This window comes from Phyllopteryx taeniolatus, chromosome 2, assembly GCF_024500385.1.
Source record: "Phyllopteryx taeniolatus isolate TA_2022b chromosome 2, UOR_Ptae_1.2, whole genome shotgun sequence".
NCBI classification, from domain to species: Eukaryota; Metazoa; Chordata; class Actinopteri; order Syngnathiformes; family Syngnathidae; genus Phyllopteryx; species Phyllopteryx taeniolatus.
The window spans coordinates 2,957,232-2,981,896 of NC_084503.1; the positions used below are offsets into that span (position 1 = coordinate 2,957,232).

General features: G+C 42.4%; 2 protein-coding genes across 5 annotated transcripts in view; both read left to right on the forward strand.

Annotated features, from left to right (window-relative positions):
- The first annotated feature begins 7,878 nt into the window (after positions 1–7,878).
- itgb6 (integrin, beta 6) lies at positions 7,879–19,038 on the forward strand. Of its 2 annotated transcripts, XM_061753131.1 has the most exons (15): positions 9,118–9,305; positions 10,080–10,159; positions 10,261–10,459; positions 10,533–10,779; positions 11,623–11,788; positions 11,868–12,029; positions 12,119–12,214; positions 12,810–12,899; positions 13,688–13,822; positions 15,003–15,423; positions 15,515–15,737; positions 16,225–16,319; positions 17,589–17,702; positions 18,088–18,254; positions 18,463–19,038. In XM_061753131.1, exons 1-15 carry the CDS (start codon positions 9,251–9,253, stop codon positions 18,559–18,561), a joined length of 2,349 nt encoding a protein of 782 aa, XP_061609115.1. In that variant the 5' UTR covers positions 9,118–9,250; the 3' UTR covers positions 18,562–19,038. The 2 variants fall into 2 exon arrangements, 1 of the variants encoding a protein (XP_061609115.1); XR_009785330.1 differs by lacking the exons at positions 16,225–16,319; positions 18,463–19,038 and adding an exon at positions 7,879–7,998 and having other exon boundaries at positions 18,088–18,227.
- Positions 19,039–19,472: 434 nt separating this feature from the next.
- Positions 19,473–24,665, forward strand: part of pla2r1 (phospholipase A2 receptor 1) — a 28,114-nt gene continuing 22,921 nt past the window's right edge. Inside the window, exons 1-8 of one of the 3 annotated variants that reach the window (XR_009785329.1) lie at positions 19,473–19,744; positions 20,648–21,028; positions 21,113–21,286; positions 21,371–21,535; positions 21,782–21,895; positions 22,544–22,693; positions 24,097–24,285; positions 24,369–24,532. Coding sequence is in view for 1 of the 3 variants with exons in the window: in XM_061753107.1 (XP_061609091.1) it covers positions 19,603–19,744; positions 20,648–21,028; positions 21,113–21,286; positions 21,371–21,535; positions 21,782–21,895; positions 22,544–22,693; positions 24,097–24,285; positions 24,369–24,532 (1,479 nt within the window). In the remaining 2 variants the exon portion in view is untranslated. The remainder of the gene's footprint in view (positions 19,745–20,647; positions 21,029–21,112; positions 21,287–21,370; positions 21,536–21,781; positions 21,896–22,543; positions 22,694–24,096; positions 24,286–24,368; positions 24,533–24,665) is intronic. The other 2 variants (XR_009785328.1, XM_061753107.1) reach the window with 2 other exon arrangements.

A 24,665-nucleotide genomic window follows, 5' to 3' on the forward strand; every position in this document is an offset into this window, starting at 1 on the left:
TTTCAAGATGAACCTAAAATGTGCTATAACATTTGCAGGTGAACTTAATTTGACCTTCTCCAAATTAGGATGAAGAGGACTTGAAAACATGTCACTAAGCTCAAGAAGTGGCCGCTGATCTTCGTGTCATCAGCAGGTTGCGACCGAGAGACTGGAAGAGTAACAGAAAGGCCGAGAGGTGGATGTCCTTGGAAATGTTCATGGCTCAAACAGCTGTTGTGAATTTTGTGAAACAAGGAACAAAAATTTAGAGGTCAAATTAGGTTCACCTGTAGAGGTTGTACAGCATTTTAGATTCCTTTCTGAAATTTCACCTGAAACTCCAATAATCCAAACATTTTTGTGAGCAGTGTATTCGGTTGTCACTATTTTCCATGACTTCTGATTTGAAATTCATTGTGTTGTCATAAGTAAATGAGCAATGAAAGGCAGAGGCAGTTGTGTGATATGATGAGGCGATTATGCATTTATATGGTTTTCACAGTCATAAAAGCCCTCTGAGGGAAACATAACTTCGATGTGGCCCATGATGAAAATGAGTTTGACACCTGATTTAGCGAATTACTTCACTTTAGCGCCGTCAGCAAATAAATGCAGGCTCCATGCGTTTCTTTGGTGAACCTTTTGTCAATGGAACACACCACTGCCCCCTGAAAGTTTCTCTGTTTTTAAGGTCACTATAGGTCAAAACTGTTGCTGTGAAGCTCTTTAAAAGCTTACCAGTAGCAGAACTGTCTTTTATGCAAAAACAAAACAAAACAAAAAAGCCAAAACAAAACAGGATATGAATGAGTGGTACGTGATGGGATCTTATTTTTAATGCAGTATTTTATTCCAAACTGCAATTAGAAGTTACATGAGTGGTAATGCTTGATGGACAGTGGTAGAATGTTTTTTTTAAAATATATATATATAAATTGGTGCCCAAAGAGGAAAAGAAAAAAAACCCAAGTGATTTGTATTGTTTGCTTCGCTTTTTTTTTTTTTTCCCCCTCAAGTTGACTTGTTTAAAGGTGAACTTGACGCTATGACACATGAAAGAAAAAGTCATAGCTATGAAGTTCAGGTTGGACTACTTAAATACTTCAGTAGCCAGGCTCTTACTGCAGGGGATTTCACATTGTGAAACGTTTATTGCTCGGGGGGAATTAAAATGGGAGGGGGTGGGGGAAACTTGTACATTTGATCCTCATTGTTTGCCCTGTCACCCTCAACTGACTCAAACAATCATCTCCTTGCTCTCTCCTTTGGAAACATTTGAAACCGTGCTGAATAAAAGACTTCTTCTCTGACAATGTCGGAGTCTGTTTAATGCAGCCTCGTTGTTGGAAACTGACAAGTTATGATTTGGCTTTTTTTTTTTTTTTGCCAGCACAGTGTATTTGTTACGAAGCAATCAACAATGGTATTGAAGTTTAGACTTTCAATTTAAGAGGCAAAAGGCAACTCCATGCTCCCTCTTACGTGCTCCAGTCGAAAGACGAGCAGCAGCATTTTTGGAACAACTGGAGACGTTTGAGGGAAGACTGGCCTCTTAAATTGAGCTATATTTACCATTTAGGAATTACAGCCGTTATATGTACATTCAACAAAAAGTCAATTTAGAGAACCTTTATAAACAACTGCAGCTGAAACCAAGTTCTGTATACAAATTCATAGTGAACATAAAACATCACAATTGAACATAATTTAAAAATGATAAAACAGCAACATAGCTAAAAACATAAGACACTAAAATAAGGGCCCGAGTCAGATGCTGTGTTGAACACCAAGGAATAGAAATGTATGAAATGTAGGGACTTGAGTTATGCGCTCCCTCTTACGTGTTCCAGTTAAGAGGCGAACGGCAGCCAACTGCAGACGTTCGAGGAAAGACCCACATCTTAATTTCTACTAAAACTGTCTACTATTTACCATAGTAGATTTTGTATGTTGATTCCACTCGTATTCCATTTTCAGGGGTGTCAAAAGTAGTTGGATCATAAGATTGCCAAATACAGAGAGACTGGAAGAGTCACAGAAAGGCATAGAAATGGGCATCCTTAGCAATATTTCCCGTGAAGTATCATATCACACAATAGATGTTATTTTTCATGTGAATTGTGTCGAAACCTTCATGCTACGTCATCATTGAGCCCAATATGAACCATTCGAGCGTCTGCATGAGCGATGCACGTTGTCTACCAGGAGAGGGCGCTGTTCACTCCCAGACTGAGACACTGCGGTGGAGTCTTTACACAGTAACCTTTGATCTTTTGAGGGCAATCTATATTCAGTCAGTCAGATGGGCAACAAGTGCAACGTGTGTGTGTGTGTGTGTGCGTGTGTGTGTGCGTGCGTGTGTGTGTGTGTGTGTGTGTGTGAGCTCATTCCCCAAAACCTTTTTCCCGTTGCACTATTTGTGGCACGCAGCCACGGTAGATTTATAACTCTTAGGCCGGATCTCCCGACTTAAGCTCCGACTTAGGCGCAGCTGATGCCTGAGACATAAAGGCACCGTGCTCCATCTCTTACCAGTCAAAAGGGGATCACAAGCACCTGGGTGCGAGATTAGCAATCGCACCCTCTGTCGGACCCACAACGGACCCTGACACACACACTCGCACTCACGAGTACAAAGTGATGGAACTTGGATTTCTGGAGATGCCGTTGAATAGAACGTGTCACCCGCAGTCCTGTATGAGGTGCGGTGTAGGCTGAAAATAACGTAACTACTCTCTCACCAAAACTCATACACAACATGAAACTCTCAACACACACACACAAAAAAACACACCAGAAAACCTCTTAAACAAAACAAAAAACCTTGCTCACAAAAGAAAACACTTACATGCACCCAAAAAAAAACTCTCGCTCTCACACAAAAAAACCTCACAAACAACATACCTCACACCAAAAAAAATCACACTTAGAAAGGAACTCTCACACACATAAAAAAAAAACTCACATTATAACAAACCTCTTACACATACAAAAAAAACTACACAGACCAAAAAAAACGTCACACAAAAAACACACACCAAGAAACTCTCTCACATACACACACAGAGACACTCACACCCACAAAATATCTCACTCATAACAACAAACCTCACACACCAAAAAAAAAAAAACTCACACACCAGAAAATAACTCGCACACAACAGAAAAACTTTCACGCAGATAAAAAAAACTTCGCAGGCACACAGAAAATTCTCTCACAGGAACCAAAACAAAAAACTCACACAAACTTTTCACACACAAAAAAAACAAACTCCCACTCAACAGAAAAAGTTTCACGCACATTAAAAAAACCTCACACTAATAATCTTTCACACAACCAGCAAACTCATACAACCCCAAAATTCAGGAACAAATACCTCACACGCAAAAAAAATCACGCACACCAAGAACCTCACTCACACGCACACACACTACAAACCTCCCACATTAAAACTCATTCCCAAAAACCTCAAAAACACCCCAAAAAAACCTCTCACACAAACATAAAAGCTCTAACACTCACTGAAATTGCTCACGCACCTAAAAAAAAAAAAAAACTCTCACACACAAAGAAAACACTCAAACACCCCAAAAAACACAGCACAACACTCACACAGCAGGAAAAAAAAAAGTTTTCACGTACCAAAAACCTCTTGCACACACAATTAATGACAAAAAAAAGATCCCACCCAGAAAAAATACGTTGGTTTTTTTTTTGGGTGAGTGTGAGGTTTCTTGTTTTTTTTTTGTTTTGTTATTACCAGCAACTCATACAGCTCTGTGGTTTTTTTTTTTTTACTCTCACAGCGACAAAAATGATGAGAAAATATGATGATGATTGTTTTTTTCCCCTCTGTGTAAGAGGCTTTTGGTTTTAGTAAGAGGATTCGGGGTGACTAACAGATCTTTTTTTTTTGTTTTTTTTTTGATGTGTGTGTGTTTTCTGTCATTGTTCACAACGCACTGTTGCTCTTTTGTCTCGTTACACAAGGGCACTGTATTTATGACACTCACACAAATTAATGCAGCATTCTTTTGTCTGCGCGTGTGCATGCGTGTGTTTTTGTGAGACGCACCATTCAATGTCATCTCCAGGAATACACACACACACACACACACATTTCATCTGCCCAAAACACACACAGATGTCAATCACATTCCTTTGTTAATGGCATCAAGCCTGTGAACACGTGGAACATGCCAAGTATCGCTCTCTCTCTCTCTCTCTCTCTCTCTCTCGTTTTAATTCACCACAGCTGAAGGGACACATGGCACTGATCCCTCGAGAAAGCCCAAGGTTAGACACGGGGCACCGACATGAAAAGAGGGGCCGGGAGGGTGGGGGCCACCTCGGTGTCCAATCTGGTTTATTTAGTGTGATAAAATCGGTAATTCAACACGTGGGATGCCTTGAAGGATGACTGTTATCTCCTGTCATTGGCCTATCGTTGTCACACCGAGAAGCCAGATCATCTTTTTTTGTCATATATATGATATGTTCTTGAGAAATAGGCCCAGTGGTGGTCAACACGATAAGAAGCACTGACCTACATTTACAACCTGTGAAATGATATTCAATTATTCCCGACCGCCTATTCTTTTCATACTTTCTTGGTCGTACTGCTTGCAGTGCTGTATGTGCTTGTGGATGTCATTGTTTTTGCCCAATCGGATTTCAGCCTGTATGTGTTGCTATGTCAATCTAATCTGCCAGGGGCCTATCAGACCTGTGTAACTTCAACTATATTAGCAATGGAACTGGTTCTTGAACCAATCAGATTTCAGATTCATCCTCACAGGGCCACAGCACTGGCCCTCAGTGATGTCAGCATTTTTCCCATCCCCTGATTGGTTGGTCAGAGCAAGACAAGTTAGACTAGCACAATAAATCTGGCGCGTTCGGCACACGTTAATACAATAAATAAACAGCGTTTCTGGTATGACGTATTTTATTTGCTTTTTTTGTGTGTGTTTTTGTCCTGTTTTTAGATAAATATTGATTATCAACTATACTCCAGATCATGCACATGGCACAGCTACGTGCGGTGATGTGATCTTTGTAAATATTTTTAAGCTGCTTTTTATTTTTCTCTTTATTTTTAAAATGCTTTTAATCCTGTAAAGCACATTGAGCTACTTTGTGTATGAAATGCGTTGTACTGTATAACGCAGGCTTAGTTCAAAACTTAACCTTTATTTTGAGCCCAATCAAAAGTATTACTTTGTCTTAGTTAAAAAAAGTACTTTAACGCAAAGTAAGAATATAAATATTGTCAAATAAAAGTGACTATATTTGTTTTTTTTCAGTTAGGAAATAAGCAATAATTACCATTACAGGTAAAAATATTTTGTTTTATTTTGGAGTAAAAATTCAAATTATTTTGTTAGAGACTGTTTTATTACCTTTTGTCAAGTTACACAATTTTAAGTTGACCTAAATAAGGACATTTCTATTGGTCTTCACAAGGCAAAATATGGATCAATGAATTGTTTTTAATTTAAATTCAATCTTATTTGTAAAGAATTTTTTTTTTTCGTTTTATGCAGACTATTTATTTGTTCACAACAAAACTCACCAAAAAATCGAATCTCACACCAACAAAAAAAAAAAGTCACACCAAATATAAACCTCGCACTAAAAGCACTCATCTACGTCAAGAAAATCTCTCACGATCTCCAAAAACTTTACCCCAGAATTTTTGACTCGCAGACGTATGTATGAGAGTTTTTGTGTGTGAGACAAAATGTGTACTAGTACACAGAGCTTATCAAGGAAATCGAATAGCGTTTTTTAGTGTGTGTGAGTATTTTTTGTGTGCGAAAAGTTTTTGGGTGTCTGTTTGTGTGTGTTTTATTGTGTGAGAGGATTTATTGTTTGAGTGAGAGTTTTTAGTGCGTGAGAGAAGTCTTTTTTTTTTTTTTTTTGGTGCACCTGAGACAAATCGATGAAAGGGTTCGTACACTACTGCATGGACGTTAAGCGGGATATCAAAGACATCGAATAGCGTACTAGCAATTGTATTGCACTAATAGTCTTTGTCCTCACTAGTGAGACAATTCTGCACTAGTAGACCATCTTACTAGTAACATTTTTCAACTACTGCCTTCCAGTACGGTGTAACATTTCCACACATTTGTGGACAACGATTGCAAACTAGCATGACAACTACATGCTACTAGTGAGGCAAAACTTCTAGTGGGCATTTTAGTGCTACCCGTAGGTTCCAGGAACGACAATTGCGTACTAGTAGGCGAAAAGTGGCATTATAGTGAAAAATGTCCCTAGTAAGATACAGTCATTCTGCTCGTGCGCTGAATTGTCTTATTAGTGTGGAAAACGAGCGTACTAGTGCACGGACCTGAAAGTTAATGGAATAAATGCACTCCACTTTTACACTTTCTTCTGTGAGTGAGTGAGTGAGTGAGTGAGAAGCGGAGATTGGAACTCTCGCAGGCAACAGTTGCTACTGTCACTCATTATCATCTCACACGCACACACACATCGTCACCCACGTTGGGCAGCGGGGTCACCCATGCTTCATAAAGGGCGCCGTTACAATGGCTTTTCTGTTTCTCTGACCACAGCGCTGAGATACAATAGCGCTGGAGTGAATGTTCCGCCCTGATGCGGCCCCACTTCTCGCCATTTTTCCACCGGATGACAGCGAGGACGACGACGGCGGGCCAGCATGTTTTCACACGACGCCCCTGAAGGTGAGCGCGAACATTGCAGCCATCTCTGGTACGCCGGTAAGAGAACCTTGTGATTTGGGAAAGAATAACTTCATGGCATGCTGAATTTGAATGAGTGACTAATCTTTAGAAGTCAGCTCATGATATGCACATCTAGAAAACATAAAAATATGGACGTTGTTCTGTTTCCATTTTGCTCAGGTAATTCCTTGAAAGCGGATGTGAAGTGAGAGAGGTAAACTGTCGTTAAAGGAGCAGAAATGTACTAGGACTCTATGTCGCCCGGAAACAATTCAGCACTCGTACAATGACTCGGCAGCACTAGTAGTTGTGTCTCACTAGTCACTAGTGTTTTATACAACCAGTAGTGCCTACTTGTATACCATTACACCTTACTAGTAAACAACTGTTCTGCACTAGTAACACCACTAAACCCGACTAGTAAGCATCTGTCTACTACTACTAATAGCTTTCGGGACCATACTAGTAGCACCAATTGTCCATGGACTACTCGTTAGAACAACTGTCTGACATTTCCGCACACTAGTAGGACAATTTTACATGTTACTAGTGTCACTTCTTGACATCTGCATGCAATTAGTTAGAAATGTATAATGTCAATAATAGTACTAGTAGCACACAGGATTAGATTTTGAGGTCAACAATATCAAAGATAGCCATTTTCCAATATCAAGAATATCAAAACAATTACATGTTAGTAACGAGCGGCACATTGAGGATATGAACTAAGTGCTTTGCCTGCGGAGTGTGATTAGTAGGGTGGGGTGGAGCGGGTTGGATTGTGGGCTGACAGATGGATGGGACCCCCCCCCACATACATTGACTGGGGCGCGGTGCTGAACGGAGAGATCCCTGCCAGTGGAGAAATGCATTGATATTTGCCCCGCAGGTGTTAACAGTTCAACACCTCCCAGCCCCGCCGTCCTCTCCTCATTGGCGGGGGTGCTTTTTTTTTTCAAAGGAAGTTAAAAGTAAACGCTGACAAATGTCTGGCGAGACTATGATTCATATTCAGGTCGCTGGTGTTGTTAATAATTGATCTCCTGTTTTGTGCCTTAGCAATAAGGCAAGAAAGGCGTTATTTACAAACGGCGTGGCTTGTCGGCCTTTTGTCAAAGTTCACCGCTCCTACGACTGAACACTTGTGCTTCACATACTCCACACTACGTTGCACCACCACGACTTGAAATAGCCGATTCTCAATTTAAAGTGAGCCTCATCAACAACTTTGTCAAGGAATTTTCATACATGCGCTCTTCTGTGGGACGGAATTAGACCGTGAAGGTGTTCCTAATGTCTCTGGTGAGTGTATGGACAGATACCATGAAAGATTATTTTCTTACATTATTACATTCTAAAATGATTTATTGTTGATTATTGTATCTTTGTTCAGCGACATATAGTGACAGGCAATTTTGGGGGACACGGGTGGGGGGGGGGGGGGGGGGGGAAACACAATGTTGTGTTTAGAACCGCCACTGTTGGTAGTTTTAATGAAAACTGTTTGTTTTTCCTCTCGTCGCCTTCACTCCATTCCCACTCAAAATGCGCCAACGATTTCGTTTTTCGACCCTCTTCCTGAATCAAGTCTGCGCGTGCGCAGCGGGAGCACTCGAAACAGCCATGTTGGATTAAGCATTTCGATATGTTTGAATTAAGACGAAAACAATAACAATTTCTTGAAATCAAAGTCAACTGGACCCCTTAAAATCTCTGGGACTGCCCGTGCTTGCCTAGTGGTAGGTTCACCCCCTGGTGCGTGGTACACGATATCATTATTTATAAAATTACAATTATGTATTTATTTACTGTATATGTAATTATATGTGGATGGGACTAAAGCATGTCTACTCGGTTTCTGTTCATTTCTTTTCAATTTGGAAGAAACTCTGGACAGAAAAATTGCATTTTTATTCTTCCCTTATGAAATCACACGCATTTCCCTCCCACCAAATCCTTTCCTAATATGTATTGGAAAAGTTGTTTCCTACAAAAAAAAAAAAAATGTGGTTGTCACTATTTCCCGTGACTTCTGAATCCAATGCAAATGCAATCTCTTGCAAGCGAAATTGTGCATAAATAACGATCTAATGAGATGATACGTGATTATTTTCATTCATAATGGCCCTCTGAGGGAATGTGGCCCTTGGCAAAAAAAAAAAAATACATTAAAAAAAAATGACATCGCCATCCCTGCTCTAGGGTGCGTGCGCGTGAGTCAGACTTTTTTTTAATTTATTTATTTCGTCAGTATGCAAGTTAAGTGTGACTTTTTCTGAAGCTTCCTCAATAAGAATGTAGCGCACGTACAAGTTGAGGAGTTAGTGGTCTGCGGAAGTGAACATAAAAGGAAGCCCAGGTGAGGCCGCGACTCACCTCTTTTTTCTCCTCCTCTTTCTCCTCCTCCTCCTCTTTTCCCAGGTAAAAGTGCGCGGCGGCGCGTCTCCCCCGCTCCGCCTTCGTTGGAGAAGCGCAGAAGGCACAAAGCTGGCCTCGCACGCCTTGCACGCGTGTAAATATGAGACAAGTTGAAGTCACGTCACGGACTAACTAAATGGGGCTTCTCCTACTGGGCCTGATTCTCTGCTACTGGATCACCGCTGTGGAGGGTGAGCACAACGTGTGTGTATATGTATATTTATGTGTGTATTGTGTGTGTAAAGTGTAAACAAAGAGTGCAAGTGGCATTAGATAACAATTATCCTTATATGGGGTCTAGTCCCTCATACGGCCTACTTTTTTTTTTTTTTTTTTTTTGGTATCAGCAATATAGCAATATGTGATGTAAGCACATCCAAACACAATTCAATTTATTGAAACACAGCTTTTTAAGGGTTCGCTGTTCTCGCGCTTTTAAGAAACAGTAAACTCTCGTGTAAACATCACTTTGAGGAACTGACAAGACTCTCAAGAGTTATAAGAGGCACGGCGTGCTTGCGTCAAGCTGTTTGTTTGTCACTTCCAGTTGAATTGACGCAGGCACTCGAAGCTCAGGAAAAAAAAAACTTAGTCACCGCTTAATTACAATTGGAAAAAAGTAGACAACTTCATTAAGCGCGAATAACGTAACACACACAGATTTTGGCTTGTCCCAATATACAGCAATTACACTTAGATCAGTGTATTTCTTTGAATCCTTTTATCGTAATGTTTACATATAAAATGCAGTGCAATAATTCCTTAATGTAAACACGTAACAAAAAAAATGCTTGCTAATGAGTAATTGGGATTTCAATTCATTTCAAAATACGAGTCAACTGAGTTATAGGCTTGGTCACGGAACAAATGAAACTTGTAAGTCAAGGTACCACCGCTGTATGAATTGTGATTATATTTTGTGATTATAAGTGATTATATTTTGTGCGCGCGTGTGTGTAATGCAGGTTCATGTTCAGCTAGTAGCGCTGTGACTTGTGATGTGTGTCTCCAACTTGGTCCACACTGTGCCTGGTGTACACAGGAGGTAGGCAGCAGCATCCTAAACCACACAACATTTTTTTTTTTTTTTTTTTTTTTTTTTTGCAGCAGCAGCATTACATGATCTCCAAATTCTTCGTTTCTCAGAATTTCACAAACTGGTTGTCAGTCAGCGAAAGATGTAACACGCCAGAACGCTTGCTGGAGAAAGGATGTGCAGCGAGCCTGTTGGAGTTTCCCGTTTCCGAGGGAGAAATCCTCCGGGATCAACCGCTTGGGAAGAAGAGTGGCAACATGAACCTCACTCAGATCTCGCCGCAGAAAATGGCACTCAAGCTACGACCCGGTATGCAACTTTCATGTTCAGGGATCGCTCTTCCTTAGCTCTCGATGGAGCATATTGGTTTTATTTTGGACAGGCAGTCAGGTGACTTTCCAGGTGAAAATCCAGCACACTGAAGACTACCCTGTGGACCTCTACTACCTGATGGACTTGTCCGCATCCATGATCGATGATCTGAACACGATCAAGGACCTTGGCTCCACCCTATCCAAGGAAATGGCCAACCGCACCAGTAAATTTCGGATGGGCTTTGGTTCTTTTGTGGAAAAACCCGTTCTGCCCTTCATCAAGATCACAGAAGAAGAGCTCGCCAACCCTTGCAGGTAGGACATGGGTGGCCGGTTCTACTGTCCTGCCTTTTAACATCGCCGCTCTGTTAGCGTTAAAAATCCCAAATCATATTTAGAAGACCTGGGTGAGATTTCTCCATGAAAGTGGAGATTCCAGGTGGCAAAAGCTTTCATCGATGGCAGCGTTAGTAAACATGTCATCTGACCAAGGCAAAAACGGGTGAATCGTTTGAATGATGATTTTAGATTTCCTTTGAACGTCGAGTTGAAAAGAGGATGAGACGGGAGGAAAATTTGTTCGGAACGCAGACAGAACGCCGGCCTTAATTTACTTGATTATTTTTTTGGGTTCCTCGGGTTAATGGCACAGACTTGCTCTTTTGACGCTGAAATGGATAGCACGCTATCATCTACTAGCAGGCTAGCCATTACGATGGGTTAAATTACTCAAAGACAACAAATATTTCATACATTCCTTTGCGAAAATGCCTTCCACAAACACGATGATGGAGGTTCGGTTTTCCGTCTGCGTCTTTAGAAGTGGCTGCTACGTTACCGGACAGTCTTGCCATCTTCTCTGTACAACTATTTACTGGTTCATTTACATTTTTTTAAGGAAATCGATAAAAAAAAAAAACCCGAAACATCCAAGACTTTAGCAATGTTTTTTTCTTTTGTTGTAGCTGTGGTCTGTCCTGTAAATTGCCTTAAGATTCAGGACTTGCGTTTCTCTACTTTGTGTCTTGAAACTCCTCTAGCCAAAGTCTCAGCGATAACTAGTTTCTCCCTGGGACCTCGTAGCCCCCCAAAAGGTTTGTAGAGATGATAATTAAGAGTGAACGTAATTGAAAAGCTTTTTTTGTGTGTGTGTTACAGCAGCGTCGATGTGACCTGCTTACCGACATTCGGCTACAAGCACGTCTTGTCCCTGACAAGCAACACGGACAAGTTCAACGAGATGATCTCGATGCAGCGCGTGTCGGCAAACATTGACCTCCCAGAGTGCGGCTTCGACGCCGTCATGCAGGCAGCTGTTTGCGGGGTAAGGTTGACATTTCAAGACAAGTGTACGATTCAGGATCTCCAAAAAGTGAGCAAGACCAACGATGTTCTCCTGACAGGGCAGGATAGGTTGGAGGAATGATTCCATGCGTTTGCTGGTGTTTGTCAGTGATGCTGACTCACATTTTGGGATGGACAGTAAAATGGCCGGCATCGTCATTCCCAACGACGGCCAGTGTCACCTGGACGAGAGTAACGAATACTCCATGTCCACGGAGCAGGTTTTCAGCCCTTCCATCTTCATTTTATTCATGCGAACCCTCCACAGTAATCACCCCTGCAACATCACGCTGTGCATTTTTCTCCCCAGGAGTATCCAAGCCTGGGCCAGCTGATTGACAAAGTAGTGGAAAACAATATCTTATTGATATTTGCCGTGACAGAAAATCAGAAGCAAAACTATGAAGTAAGCTATTCCTTGTAAAAAAAAAAAAAAAAAAAAAAAAGATACACGTTATCGTAATACAGTGAATCCGCGTTCATCGCAGGCCCTCATCTCCAAATCCATCACTTTTCAGGAGAACAAACCAAAAAAAAGGAGCAAATGTTTGTTGAGCCATTCATGATGCATTGTCAAACCATTTCCAACACTTTGGATTGGGCAGTCATTTTTAAAAGTATGGCTTGGTGAAAAAATATGAAATTGACCAAATTTGGACATGGCAGGTTTCCACCTGACAGTGACGATATGAAAAATATGTTTTTTACTTAGTTATAAATAGGTATAAATGGACGCTTCCATCTCATAGACGGGGCTCCTGGAAACTAGCACTGATGTTACGGTCATTCTAATCGTTCATACAATTGCTACTTTAACGCGCAACACATACAAAGAGAGTACATACCATAAATTAGTGCTTAAAACTCCACTGTATAGCGGGGACGCGAAAGATGAACCGCGATTGGTTCACTGTACTGAAGATCGGACTGTACCAGCTTAGATATGTATTCATGCTTTTGGTGCCCCCCCCCCCCCCCACCCCACCTCCCCACTTTCATAGAACTATGCAAATCTCATACCTGGTGCCACCGTAGGAGTCGTGGCCACAGATTCTCGCAACATCCTGGAACTGATTTTAACGGCGTACAAAGTGAGTAAGTGTGGAAGGGAAAAGTTGTTTGTGGTTGGGAGAACTTTCCCAATCCCTCTTTTATTTTTTTCCTCCCATCACGCTTCCTTACACCAACCGGGAATGCGCGTCGGCAGGTTTAACTGCAAGTCTTGTCTTGTCCCGGCTGTTTGATCCGAACGTGTCTTACTCATTTTTCTCGGCCACTTTGTGCTTCCTTGTTACGCCTTTGTGTAAACCCGGCTCACGGTGGTGAGTTTCCCATCCGTTAGTGACAGTTATGTGATTTGTAAACAATTGCGGCCTGTCTACTAACTTCAATGTGACCAAGAGATGGGGACTCGCTTATCTTAGCGGTTAGCGTATCCAAATACATCATGGAAAGCAGTCTGAACAATATATAGTAGAATATGCTACTAGACCTTTTTCACACTTCTGTTGTTTTCACCTTTGTCTAACTAAGGAACACAGAAAACATTGTAGGCATTCAAGTAACACAATGTTAAAGACTCGAAGCACTCAGACAGTTTGTCACACGGTTCATTTGTCAAACTACGTCTTTCCTCAAACTGTGGTGAGCCATCAGTCTTCCCTCAGGTTATTTTTACAACCCAGCACACCTGGGATGATGACTCACCCTAATAGGGAGAAAAAGACAGGAGGCTTTGCACGTTACAGGTGACCACAAAGTGAAATTGACCTTACAATACCTGGAACGTCTGCTTAATGATGACAGTTGAGTGTGGTGATTTTCATGTTTCGTGGACAAAGAAGTTGGGTTTTTCTTTATTATAAAACCGATTTTGCAGGAGCTCCGATCAGAAATTGAACTGGAGGTCCTTGGAGACACAGAAGAGCTAAGGATGTCCTTTGCTGCTATTTGTCCAAATGGTACATTCCTTCCGGACCTCAAACGGTGTTCTAACGTCAAACCTGGAGAGACGGTCAGTTGTATTCACATTCAAGTACTTGTGTCCAGAAGTTAGCACCGCATACAGTGCCATGAAAAAGTATTTTCCCCCTTCTCAACTACTCTCAGCTACCTGACCATGTGTGAAAAATGTATGTCAATCAAGAAATCACTTAAATAGAACCTGTGTGACAAAATGAAGTTGGGCAAAAGCTCTCAGAAAGCCACGATCCAAAGAAATTCAAAAACAGATGAGAAATAAATTGCGATCAATCAGTCTGGAAAGGCAAAGCCATTTGTAAAGCTGTAGGACTCCAGTGAACCACGGTGAGACCCATTATCCACAAATGGAGAAAACCTGGAATAGTGGCGAACAAGAATCACCCCAAGAGCACAGTGACGGCTCATCGACGTCACAAAGGAAACCAGAACAACATCAAAAGAACTGCAGGCCTCCCTTGCTTCAGCTAAGGTCAGGGTTCATGTCTCAACAATATAAGGAAGCGACAGGCAAAAACGGCATCCATGGCAGAGTTCCAGGAGGAAAAACCACTCCTTGACCAAAATGAACATAGAGGCTAATTTACTTTTGCAAAAAAAAAAAAAAAAAAAAGATCTGAATGATTCCCAAGACTTTTTGGAGAACATTCAAAAGACTGACGAGATGAAAGTTGAACTTTTTGGAAGTTGTGGGTATCTTTACATCTGGCGTAAATGTAAAACAGCATTTCAAAAAAATGAACAGCATGCCCACAGTCAAACATGGTGGTGGAAGTGCAATGGTCTGGGGCTGTTCAGCTCCTTCAGGACCTGGACGACATGGGACTAATAGTTCCATGAATTCTGCTCTTTACTAGGACATCCTAGAGGAGAATGTTCAGCCATCAGTTTGTGACTTCAAGCTGAAGCGCACTTGGGTTATGCAATTGCAAAAACAATTCTGCAAGGAAGGAGGGGGCCAAAATATCTCCACAGAGATGTGAATGACTCATTGCCAGTTATAGAAAACGCTTGATTTCAGTTGTTGCTGCTGAGGGTGGCCCAACCAGTTAATAGGGTTAGGGGCCACTACTTTTTCCACACAGGGCCGGGTAGCTTGCTTGCATTTGTTTGATGATCGTAAACATTAAATTGGCTGTCTGGCTGTACTTTTTGTAACAATCAGAATGTGCTCTCATGATCCATTACATTGCCTATATCCTCTCCACCCGTAGGTGCTGTTCAACGTGTCCGTCGAGCTTCCAGGATGCCTGTCGGGACACAGACGCTTCTCCTTAAAGCCAGTGGGTCTGCAGGACACTTTGGACATAGAATTGGAGTCTATATGTTCCTGCGAGTGCCTGAGGCCTCCCGAAGCCGACAACAGCAGCCGGTGCGCGGAGGGCCAGGGGACTTTCCACTGTGGCGTGTGCGCGTGTCAGCCGGGCTTCTCGGGAGCGGAGTGCGAATGCAATGAGGAAAGTGCATTGTTGACTAACTGCGCCGCAAACAACGAGAGCGACATATGCAGCGGTCAGGGGCAATGCTACTGCGGGGAGTGTGTGTGTGACACATCCAGCTTTGGTCACATCTACGGACCTTACTGCGAGTGTGACAACTACTCATGCGTTCGCTTCCGTGGGGAACTCTGTGGAGGTGAGCAATTGCATTTCCGTCGATTCATCCAATGGCTTATTTATGACTTTCTGCGGCGAGGTATTTTCACTTTGGCGTGCTTGTGTTTTAGGCCACGGAGAGTGTGACTGCGGAGAGTGCCGCTGTCAAAGTGGTTGGACGGGGGAGCACTGTAACTGTAGCAGCAGCAGCGAGGCGTGCCTTTCCCAAGATGGAGTCCTGTGCAGCGGCCGGGGCAAGTGCGAGTGTGGCCGGTGTGTCTGCTTGGTACCGGGAGCATCGGGGGATTTGTGTGAGAGGTGCCCCACGTGTGGCGATGCCTGTTCTATAGCAAGGTGGGAACACACACATCCTGAGAAGTCAAGTATTGGGTCAAATAGGACATCAGATTGTTTCAAACTACTTTTTTTTTTTTTTTTTTGAAAATTGACCTGGAACATACTATGTGTGCCTAGAAAATGTGTTTTAAATGTGTAAGAAAATGCGTATCCTTACACCACACAATCAGTTTGATCTGCATTGTCTCCTGAGTAGCATATCAGGTTCTGGTTCCCTTGTTCACATGTGTCTGCGTCCTGCAGGTGACATCAAAAGGCAACTCATGTCCTCAACACTGAACTGAAGGATTTCCTTTCGCTATTGCAAAGCAGCTGTTGCCTCTCGTGCCATTTGATAGCTTAGTTAAAGAGGAGAGGGATGGCCTTGGGAAAACTGATTTTTTTTTTTGGGGGGGGGGGAGGGAGGGGGGGGGATACTTTAATGCCCTTGACTGAAGCTTCTTTAGACACTTACAGTATGTGGGATCTCCTATTTTCACAACAGGACATGTGTAGAGTGTCATCTCCGAGCAAAAGAGGATGCTGAGCTGTGTGAGCAAAACTGCAGTCTCCCCAAGATTTACATCAACACGACAGCAGGTACTAGTAGGGTCCAGGAGGCTACTAGTGCATGACACATGCCTACTAGTTGGGCCGAGTAGTGTTATTTCTGCAGCAAATTAGCTTGCTAGGAAGGTTTAATTGCATACCAGTAAGCCAAAACTGGCAGTAGTAGTGCAAAAGTGTTACTAGTAAGACAGTTGTTATACTGGTGCACCGAATTGTTTTAATAGTGAGGACAAAGAGCATACCTTAAACTGGAGATCAAAGACATCCAACAGCTTTCCACAAACTTGAGCTAAAGGCAAAAAACACTTTTGAGCTGTCAAGACCCGGAATCGAACCAGGGACCTTTCGATCTGACTGGACACAAAGTCGTCTATTGGGCTTGCCAAAGTGACTCATATTGACGCGTGACTCGTGTTTACATTTCAGTCTACGAAAAACAGCAGCTTTATCATGCATTGTAGTCTGTGTCTGCCCAAACAGATATTTCACCCCACTTTTAACTTGAGAAAACACTGTGTGCTAAGTTACACGTTTATGTTGTTGTTTTGGCTTTGCGTATAGCAAAATATGCCCTATTTTATGTAAATAAGTAACTGTAAAACATGCATCTTTTATAATTGGACTTATAGTTCAATTTAATGTTGTTCCAACTGTATTACAGCCATCCATTTTCTGCAATACATTTTAATTTAACACTTATAAAAGTACTCTTTTTTTAAATATTCCCATATTCGATCACAGTGTTAATGCTCAAACTGTGCGTCATGCTACAATGGCTTACAATAATATGAAATATACCTTTTAGAACGAAAATGTCTGACTCATTTTTGATGAACCCGTAGGCCTACTGGCTACTGTATTTGCTGGTACTTGGTTGCACAACGTCCGAGAAGCACTACTCAATTAGATTGCGAGCCGTGTCCTTTCCGACAGTGGCGGACAACGGCGGCCATATTCTTTACCTTGTCATACAGGCCCAGCAATTGTGGCGCATGTGAACAGCCGCCGAAGCGTGGCGTCCTTTAAAGAAGAGATTATTTTAAACACGCTATACTTGTGCAAGCTGAGAGCGCTATCTGATCATCAGTGCGGATTTTTCAGGCTTCAGATGCGAAACACAATAGTGCTGGCACACACACACACACACACACACACAGATTGTCGTCTTTGATATGGAAATCACACTGACAGCACAAGAGAGGCGAGGATATCCTTTTACATTCTCGCCAGATTGTTGAGAGGGAAGATGATATACAATTCATTGATGGGCTCATTATATATGTTCCAATTTCCTTTCAGAAGTGGACAAGAGCGCCTCGACGCGATGCACAATGATGTCGGAAAATGAGTGCTGGATCTCGTTCGGTGTGCTCGGCGGGGACTCGACGACAGTCTACAATCTTCACATGTACGGTAAGTCTGGCAACAAAGTAGACGCAATCTGTAGATGGATAGATTTAAAAAAAAAACAACAAAAAAAAAGCAATTACGTAATTGCATCATCATTTCAAGAATGAAACAGTTTATGCCACATTTTGGGCTTCAATTGAATGGACATCGTGCTGCTCCCTCGGATGTGTAAGCCCAGGCCACCTTGTATAGTGCAGACATACGGATTTAAACGGGGACGGACGCAGCTAAAATCCGTAAGCCACAATAATATTAGTCGATCTTTGAATCGGTGTCGTTCTTTGTGAGTATTATTATATTGTTATTATATCACATCTCCGGGTGTTGCTTCACCGCCATCGTAGCTCCGCCCCCGCACATTGAAGTTTGACCTTGTATTCTGTCCCAGGTTGTCCCGAACCGCCCGACATCCCCATGATCATCCTGGGGGTCTCACTTTCCATTGTGTGCATCGGACTGATCCTGCTGGCTGTTTGGAAAGTGCTGGTCTCAGTTCACGACCGTAAAGAGGTGGCCAAGTTTGAGGCTGAGATGGCAAAGGCCAAATGGCAGTCGGTGAGATTCTGGAATACCTATTTCGTATTGAATTGCCTCCAGATGCCACAAGATGGAGGCAAATGACCCAATGAAGCTCCTCACCTCACTTAAGCATAATATTTTGGCCTGAGCGCCCAAAAATGTTTTCCAGCAAATAGGTTCAATCTTCGTCTTGTTTGTTTGATCCCATTATTTGTGCTCTCTGTGTTTTTGTGCTTCGACTCAGGGGACCAACCCACTGTTCAGAAGCTCGACATCTACCTTTAAAAATGTTACGTACAAGAACAGAGAACGGGACAAGATGATTGCCATGGATCACTACTGACGATGAGCTGGAGGCAACGCCGACCGGCATCTGAGTGCACTTAGTCTTGGTTCGTGTGAGCGTACAGTATGTGCGTGTATGTGTGTTACGATGGGAATGTGATATTTCTATGCTTTTTTTTTTTTTGTACTACTGCATGAAACTCTGGATTTGGTCCAGAGACGTGAGACGCAGAATTACCGCCAAGCCTGTGAACAGACATGAGTGTGTGTCGCAACATTTGCTGCTGTTTAACTGCAGTTTGCCTGCAGGTGCAAATGCACACCGAGCTCTGCCGTCTGTTGTCGTCGACATGGCAACACGCAGCTGAGAGAGAGAACGCCAAACATGTTTGAGTGGTCGACTACTGAAAAAAAAAAATGTCATGCCATGTCATGTTCATCCAATGAATGTAAACGTCAAGTTTATGATTTTCGCTTATTGTAAATTAAAACTGAGCCTTCAGTGTTGATAATAAAATGCAATGGTGTGGCCCAAGGTTTTTATTTTTAATGTTTTTTTTATTTCAATTTCTATCTACAGTACACAGAAAAAAACAAATATAAGTCAATATTTTATGATTGTACTGTGTCTCTTTTTTTATGGGACAACACTGGAGAAATAAAATAAAAAACGCGCAATGCAAATGCGATGAGTGCACAGCTTGCGTAACAGTGCAAATGAAATGTCCGCACACTGCTGGCAACAAAGGTGAGTACACCCCTGAGAGAAACTGTCCAGCTTGTACTATCTATCTATCTATCTATCTATCTATCTATCTATCTATCTATCTATCTATCTATCCTATCCTCTTTCTGTGTCATTCATCCATCCACACATTTTCCATCCATTCCATTCTTTTCTCCAGCGTCCTCCGTCAGAGGTGACGTTGCAGCCCCCCACCGAAACTCTAGAAAGTCTTCTGCTGAATTTTTAGTGCGAGTGAGTGAGTGGGTGGGGTGGGGGGGGAAACGACGACGACGAGCGAACAACTAGTTGTTGACTTCCAGAACTGGATTCTCGGAATGTTTAGACATATTGGCATATTAACCCGCCGTCGAAATGTTGTTGCGTTGCATGGACGTGGACGTGGTGGCGGCTATTTGGGTAACTTTGTTGTTGCTGAAAACTTGTACGTGTTCCGCCCAGGAGGAGGACGTCGACGGCGAGGTTTTGGAGCACGACGAAATGACCGAGTTTTACAGTAAGTAACATTGCTGGTAGTGCAAAATAAAAAAATAAAAAAAAAATGAAAAAACAATAAAAAAAACAAAAAAACAAAACAAGCAGCCATTAGTGTCGTAGATATGTAAAAAGTGGAGAAGAAAGTGTGCAGCGGGTCGGGATGTTGACATCTGATACAGAGTACGCACACTCTGTACTTGAGTGGAAGTACACACAGGCTCCTTGTGTAAAAAAAAAACAAAACTTGTCAAACTAGAATTACTGATTCATCTCCTCTATTCAGTAAAAAAAAAAAAGGCAGTCAAAAAGTACTGCACTTTTATTGCATTTTTTTCCACTACTTTTTACCGATGTGTATTTTGAAACTGTTGAACTGTTAAGGTGTATTTTAATGTTTGGAGTGGATATTGTTGAGAGCTGGCAAAAGTACTCACATTGTATACTTACTAGGTAAAATGGAGATGGGACTATAGTTTTAGTTCATAACCTCATGAGAGCTATTTTAAAATTAAAATCATTAAAATCCGAGAGCGATTGAATGTACATTCACACAACATATGTTTATGTTTTTATGGTCATTTTTCAGAGGGAGCAAAAGTATTCACACTTTGTACTTAAGTAGAAGCACATATACAGTACTTGTGTAAAAGAAAAAAAATAAATACAAATACCCCTGTTAAAAACAGAACTACTGATTCATTCAAGTGCATTTTCTTCATAAACCACTTTTATTGAATTGTTTTATTATGGATTGTTTATTATTATTATTATTATTATTATTCACAAATAAAAAAAAGTACAGACAAATTTACTGGACCTAATTACAAATTATTATTATTATTATTATTTTTTTTTAACTGTCAATTGTTTACAACCCCGATAATTTAGCACAACCCAATGTCTCCTCCATGCATCTCTGTAGGAAAGGGTCTTTTCGCCTTGGAGAGCACCCTGCTCCAGCGCTGTGTCACAGTGGAACAATCCGACCTCGTGCTCCGAGACTGTCGTCGTCCCACCCGCCGCATGCTGTGGAAGTGGGTCTCCCACCATCGCCTCTTCAACTTGGGCACCCACACGTGCCTGGGCCTCAACATGTCCGACGCCACGCGGCCCCTGGGAACCTTTCGGTGCGACGCGGACCTTCCCGTACTGTGGTGGCGCTGCAGAGGGAACATGCTGTACGGAGCATCCCGGTGGAAGGTGGCCGTGGCTGGAAATTTGGTGGTGGTGAAGAGAAACTCTTATCATGAGTGGAAACGGTTCAACACGGCGAGAGAGGGGCCCTGCTCAAATCCATATGAAGGTGAAAAAACCCCACAAAAAACAGTCCCAGTGAGCGCAAATGAGCCCTTTGTCGTTGAGTTGATTTCCTACTGTGTCTTTGCAGATATCCACACTTTATTGGGAAATGCACACGGCATGCCCTGTGCGTTGCCCTTCAACTACAACAACAAATGGTACTCGGAGTGCACCACTGAGGGCCGCGAAGATCATCTTCCGTGGTGCTCGACCACCACCAGATATGACGAGGCAGAAAAGTGGGGTTTCTGTCCCGTGCATGGTAAATGCTCTCGCCCGTACCTTACTGCTTGGCTCTCCGTGAAGCCCAAAAAAAAAAAAAAAAACACCATGTTTTCCATGCTAGATTACAGTTGTGAGCATTTCTGGGAGTCGAACCACGAGCTGCGTGCTTGCTATCAGTTCAACCTGTACACCATCCTCACGTGGAGTCAAGCCATGCTGACATGTCAGGCTCAGGGTGGCAATCTGCTCAGCATCACCAGCTTGGCAGAGCACAGGTACATCAGAGGTATGCATCTGTTGGACCATACTGGCAGGAATCAGGACCAAATATGACTGTATGTTGTACGTGTACAGTACATGGGTCACCGAGTTGTTTTGGGTTGGTTTTCAAGAAACTCAACCAGATTAACCATCAATTTGTCACCAAGATCAAGACCACAACTCAATTCCTAATTGATGTACAAGCTGATTTTGCACTTAAATTAGAAGACGGGAGAAGCTCATGAACTGACACTTGTTGGGTTCGTGTTAGATCGGATGGATAGCGTTGGAGCAATGGTGTGGATCGGGCTCAACCACTTGAAGGCCGGTCGGGGGTGGCAGTGGTCTGATGGCGCACCTCTGTCGTTGGTTCATTTCACAACAGGTATGAACAATTTGGTGATACGGGATTGGGTAATGTCTATTTTTTGTGCTGGGATTAAATGTAATCGCGTGAAAGCTGAAAAGCAATTCCACCAAATGATGCACTGTGTTGGGTTTGGTGCCAACAAATGTCCAATGTCAGACAAGAAGTTGGAATCAGTCAAGAAATGCGACAGATGGAGGTCAATATGTAAAATGTCTGTCTCGATTTGGCAATGTGGGAATGGAAAATAAGAATAATGAAGACATGTGAATTTGGGGAATGGGAAAATTATTTTCCAAGGGTCGACATCCTACATGAGCTGAACAGTTTGACGTTGGAATAGTTGAATCCGTTGGATAAGGCCTGAATTATGGATGGATAAGTTACATTTGAAACACACCTCCATTCATTTCATGGGGAATTATTTTCATGGAAATGTGGAATTGAGAGACAATTTTGAATTTTGGGGGGGGGGGGAATGTGGAAAATGGTTTCCCAGCTGTACGGAATATGTTAAAGTTGGAAGGGCTTGAATAGGCGGAGAAACGGGGGAGGACGAGAAGACCGGAGTAATAACAAAAACAACTTTGGTGCGGAATAACACGTGTGAAAGCCCTTCAGCGTTCCCGCGATCAAATTGCTTCTGTTCTTCTGCGATTCCACCAGCGCTGCCGGCCAGCCCTCTGGAGGACAACCGACAGTGTGGCGTGTACAACTCCGGCCCTGACGGACTCTGGCAGAGTCTTTCCTGCGAGTCTGCTCTGCCTTACATCTGCAAGAAGACACCCAATGACACGCACAGAGCCGAGCCACTCGGTGAGGAACGCAATCGTCACAATCATCTTTATGGGCCAAGTGTGGAAAAAACACATCAGGACTTGGTCGATTGTAGTTGGAGTCACATAGGCATAAGGAATGAAGAAAAAGTACAGCCAAAATTCCAAGATTCTTTTTTTTTTTTTTACCTGTGGTTGCCGCTTGGCTGAACAGCTGATCAGCACCTGGAGAGAAAACCTCTGACCTTCCTTTTTAAGCAGCCAGTGGCCGCAAAACCAAAACAAAAAGTCTACAGTGAATTTATTTAACCTCAGGCTTTGTTGGATTTTCCTCCCCTTTGAGCTGTTTTTTGTGGCTATTTTTAGTCAATAATTTTTTACACAGTGTAGTCCAAATGTTTGGTTTATGCTGTGTTGGTCCCATGTTCACACAAATAGTCAGGTATGTAGTGTATAGTGTAAAGAAAAGATATGGAACCCTTTCAGCTTGTTTGGGGCCAATTTTGATATGCTTTCATTTTTTTTAACCCTTCAAAATCCAGTTTATTTGCACAATGCGCAGGTTGTAAAATGACCTCCATTTTTATATAGTCTCAGTACAATTAACCACCCCAGACCGTGCCCTGCCGTGATTAGTGAAAACCTTTGCGTATTTCCCTGTATATGCCACAAAGATGGTGCTAAAAATATATATTTTTTCTATTAAACAAGGCTATGGCCTGACTAAATAAAGCTCCACTTCAACATAGTTCCTTGGCACCAAGATGGCACAAGATAGCGCCCAAGTGATATTTTTATATTAGACATGGCTTTGCCAAATAGCAAATGAGTGAGTTTTTAGCGAATAATGGAGGACCCCCCCCCCCCCCCCCCCCCAAACAAAAAAAATCTGTGAATAGGCAAATTTCTACAGCTAGCAGAGATGTTTTGACTTCTTAAATGAAAATGGAACTGGTCAACATGAGGGTATGTCGATTTCTGAAAATCTAACTTGCGTCATTCATTTGCTCCATTAAAGCGCAGTAAGCCATTAAACACCTCTTTCAGGAACTATGAATGTTATATGATATGCTATATGTATAATGGTCCCTTTTCCAACAATTCATAAATGATGTAATCTCGTACAAAAAAAATGACAAATCTAGAACTAAAGCCATTTTACTGAAATTGTATGATTCAATGCAGTAAATCGCAAGGAATTTAAAAAATGTCGTTTTCATGGGTTTCGATTGGCCCCAAAATTTGCCACGATAGAGCCAAAGGCAGAATTTTATGTAAGCAGTATATTATAGGTCAATTTAAAGAGCTGGTGTTGGAAATGACAAAATCATCTCGTATTAACACAGCGCAAATGGTGGACGCAAATGTGCCCCGATGGTTAAAAAATGCAGACAATCCCCAAGTGTTCCGTTCTGATTCAGGTTCTCTTGTCCTCATGTCCAGAGAACTGGCAGTATGTCCAAACGGTGTGTGATGACGGCTGGCTGCCTCATAACGGTTTCTGCTACCAGATCCCGGAGGATGCGAGAAGCTGGGAGGAGTCTTCCCAGACATGCGTCTCTCGTAACGCTAACCTCACCGGCCTTCACTCGCTCTCTGAGGTTGAGATGCTGCACAGTCTTCTGGCGAACTGTAAGATGGTTTACGACTCTTGAAATGCACGAATGTTTATATTAGCTACAGAAAAGGGCGTGTCCAAATGCAATGTTTTGCAGACTCTGGCGAGAGTTCAGGACTGTGGATTGGTCTGCGGAAACAAGCGTCTTCTGCGACTGTAGAGTGGTCCGATGGCTCACCAGTAACTCTCACAATGTGGCACCAGTACCAACCTCCACGCAACCTGACTGGTGCGAGCCTCTGCGCCAAGGCAGACAGGAAGGTGCGAAACAGACGAGCGTTTCATTGTTGGAATTTATGGAATTCCATTTAGGGATGCGTCTTAACTTCACTGTATAAAGATTTGTAAATGAATATCAATGCTGTCCATTGGACAGCATGTAGTGTACATCTAC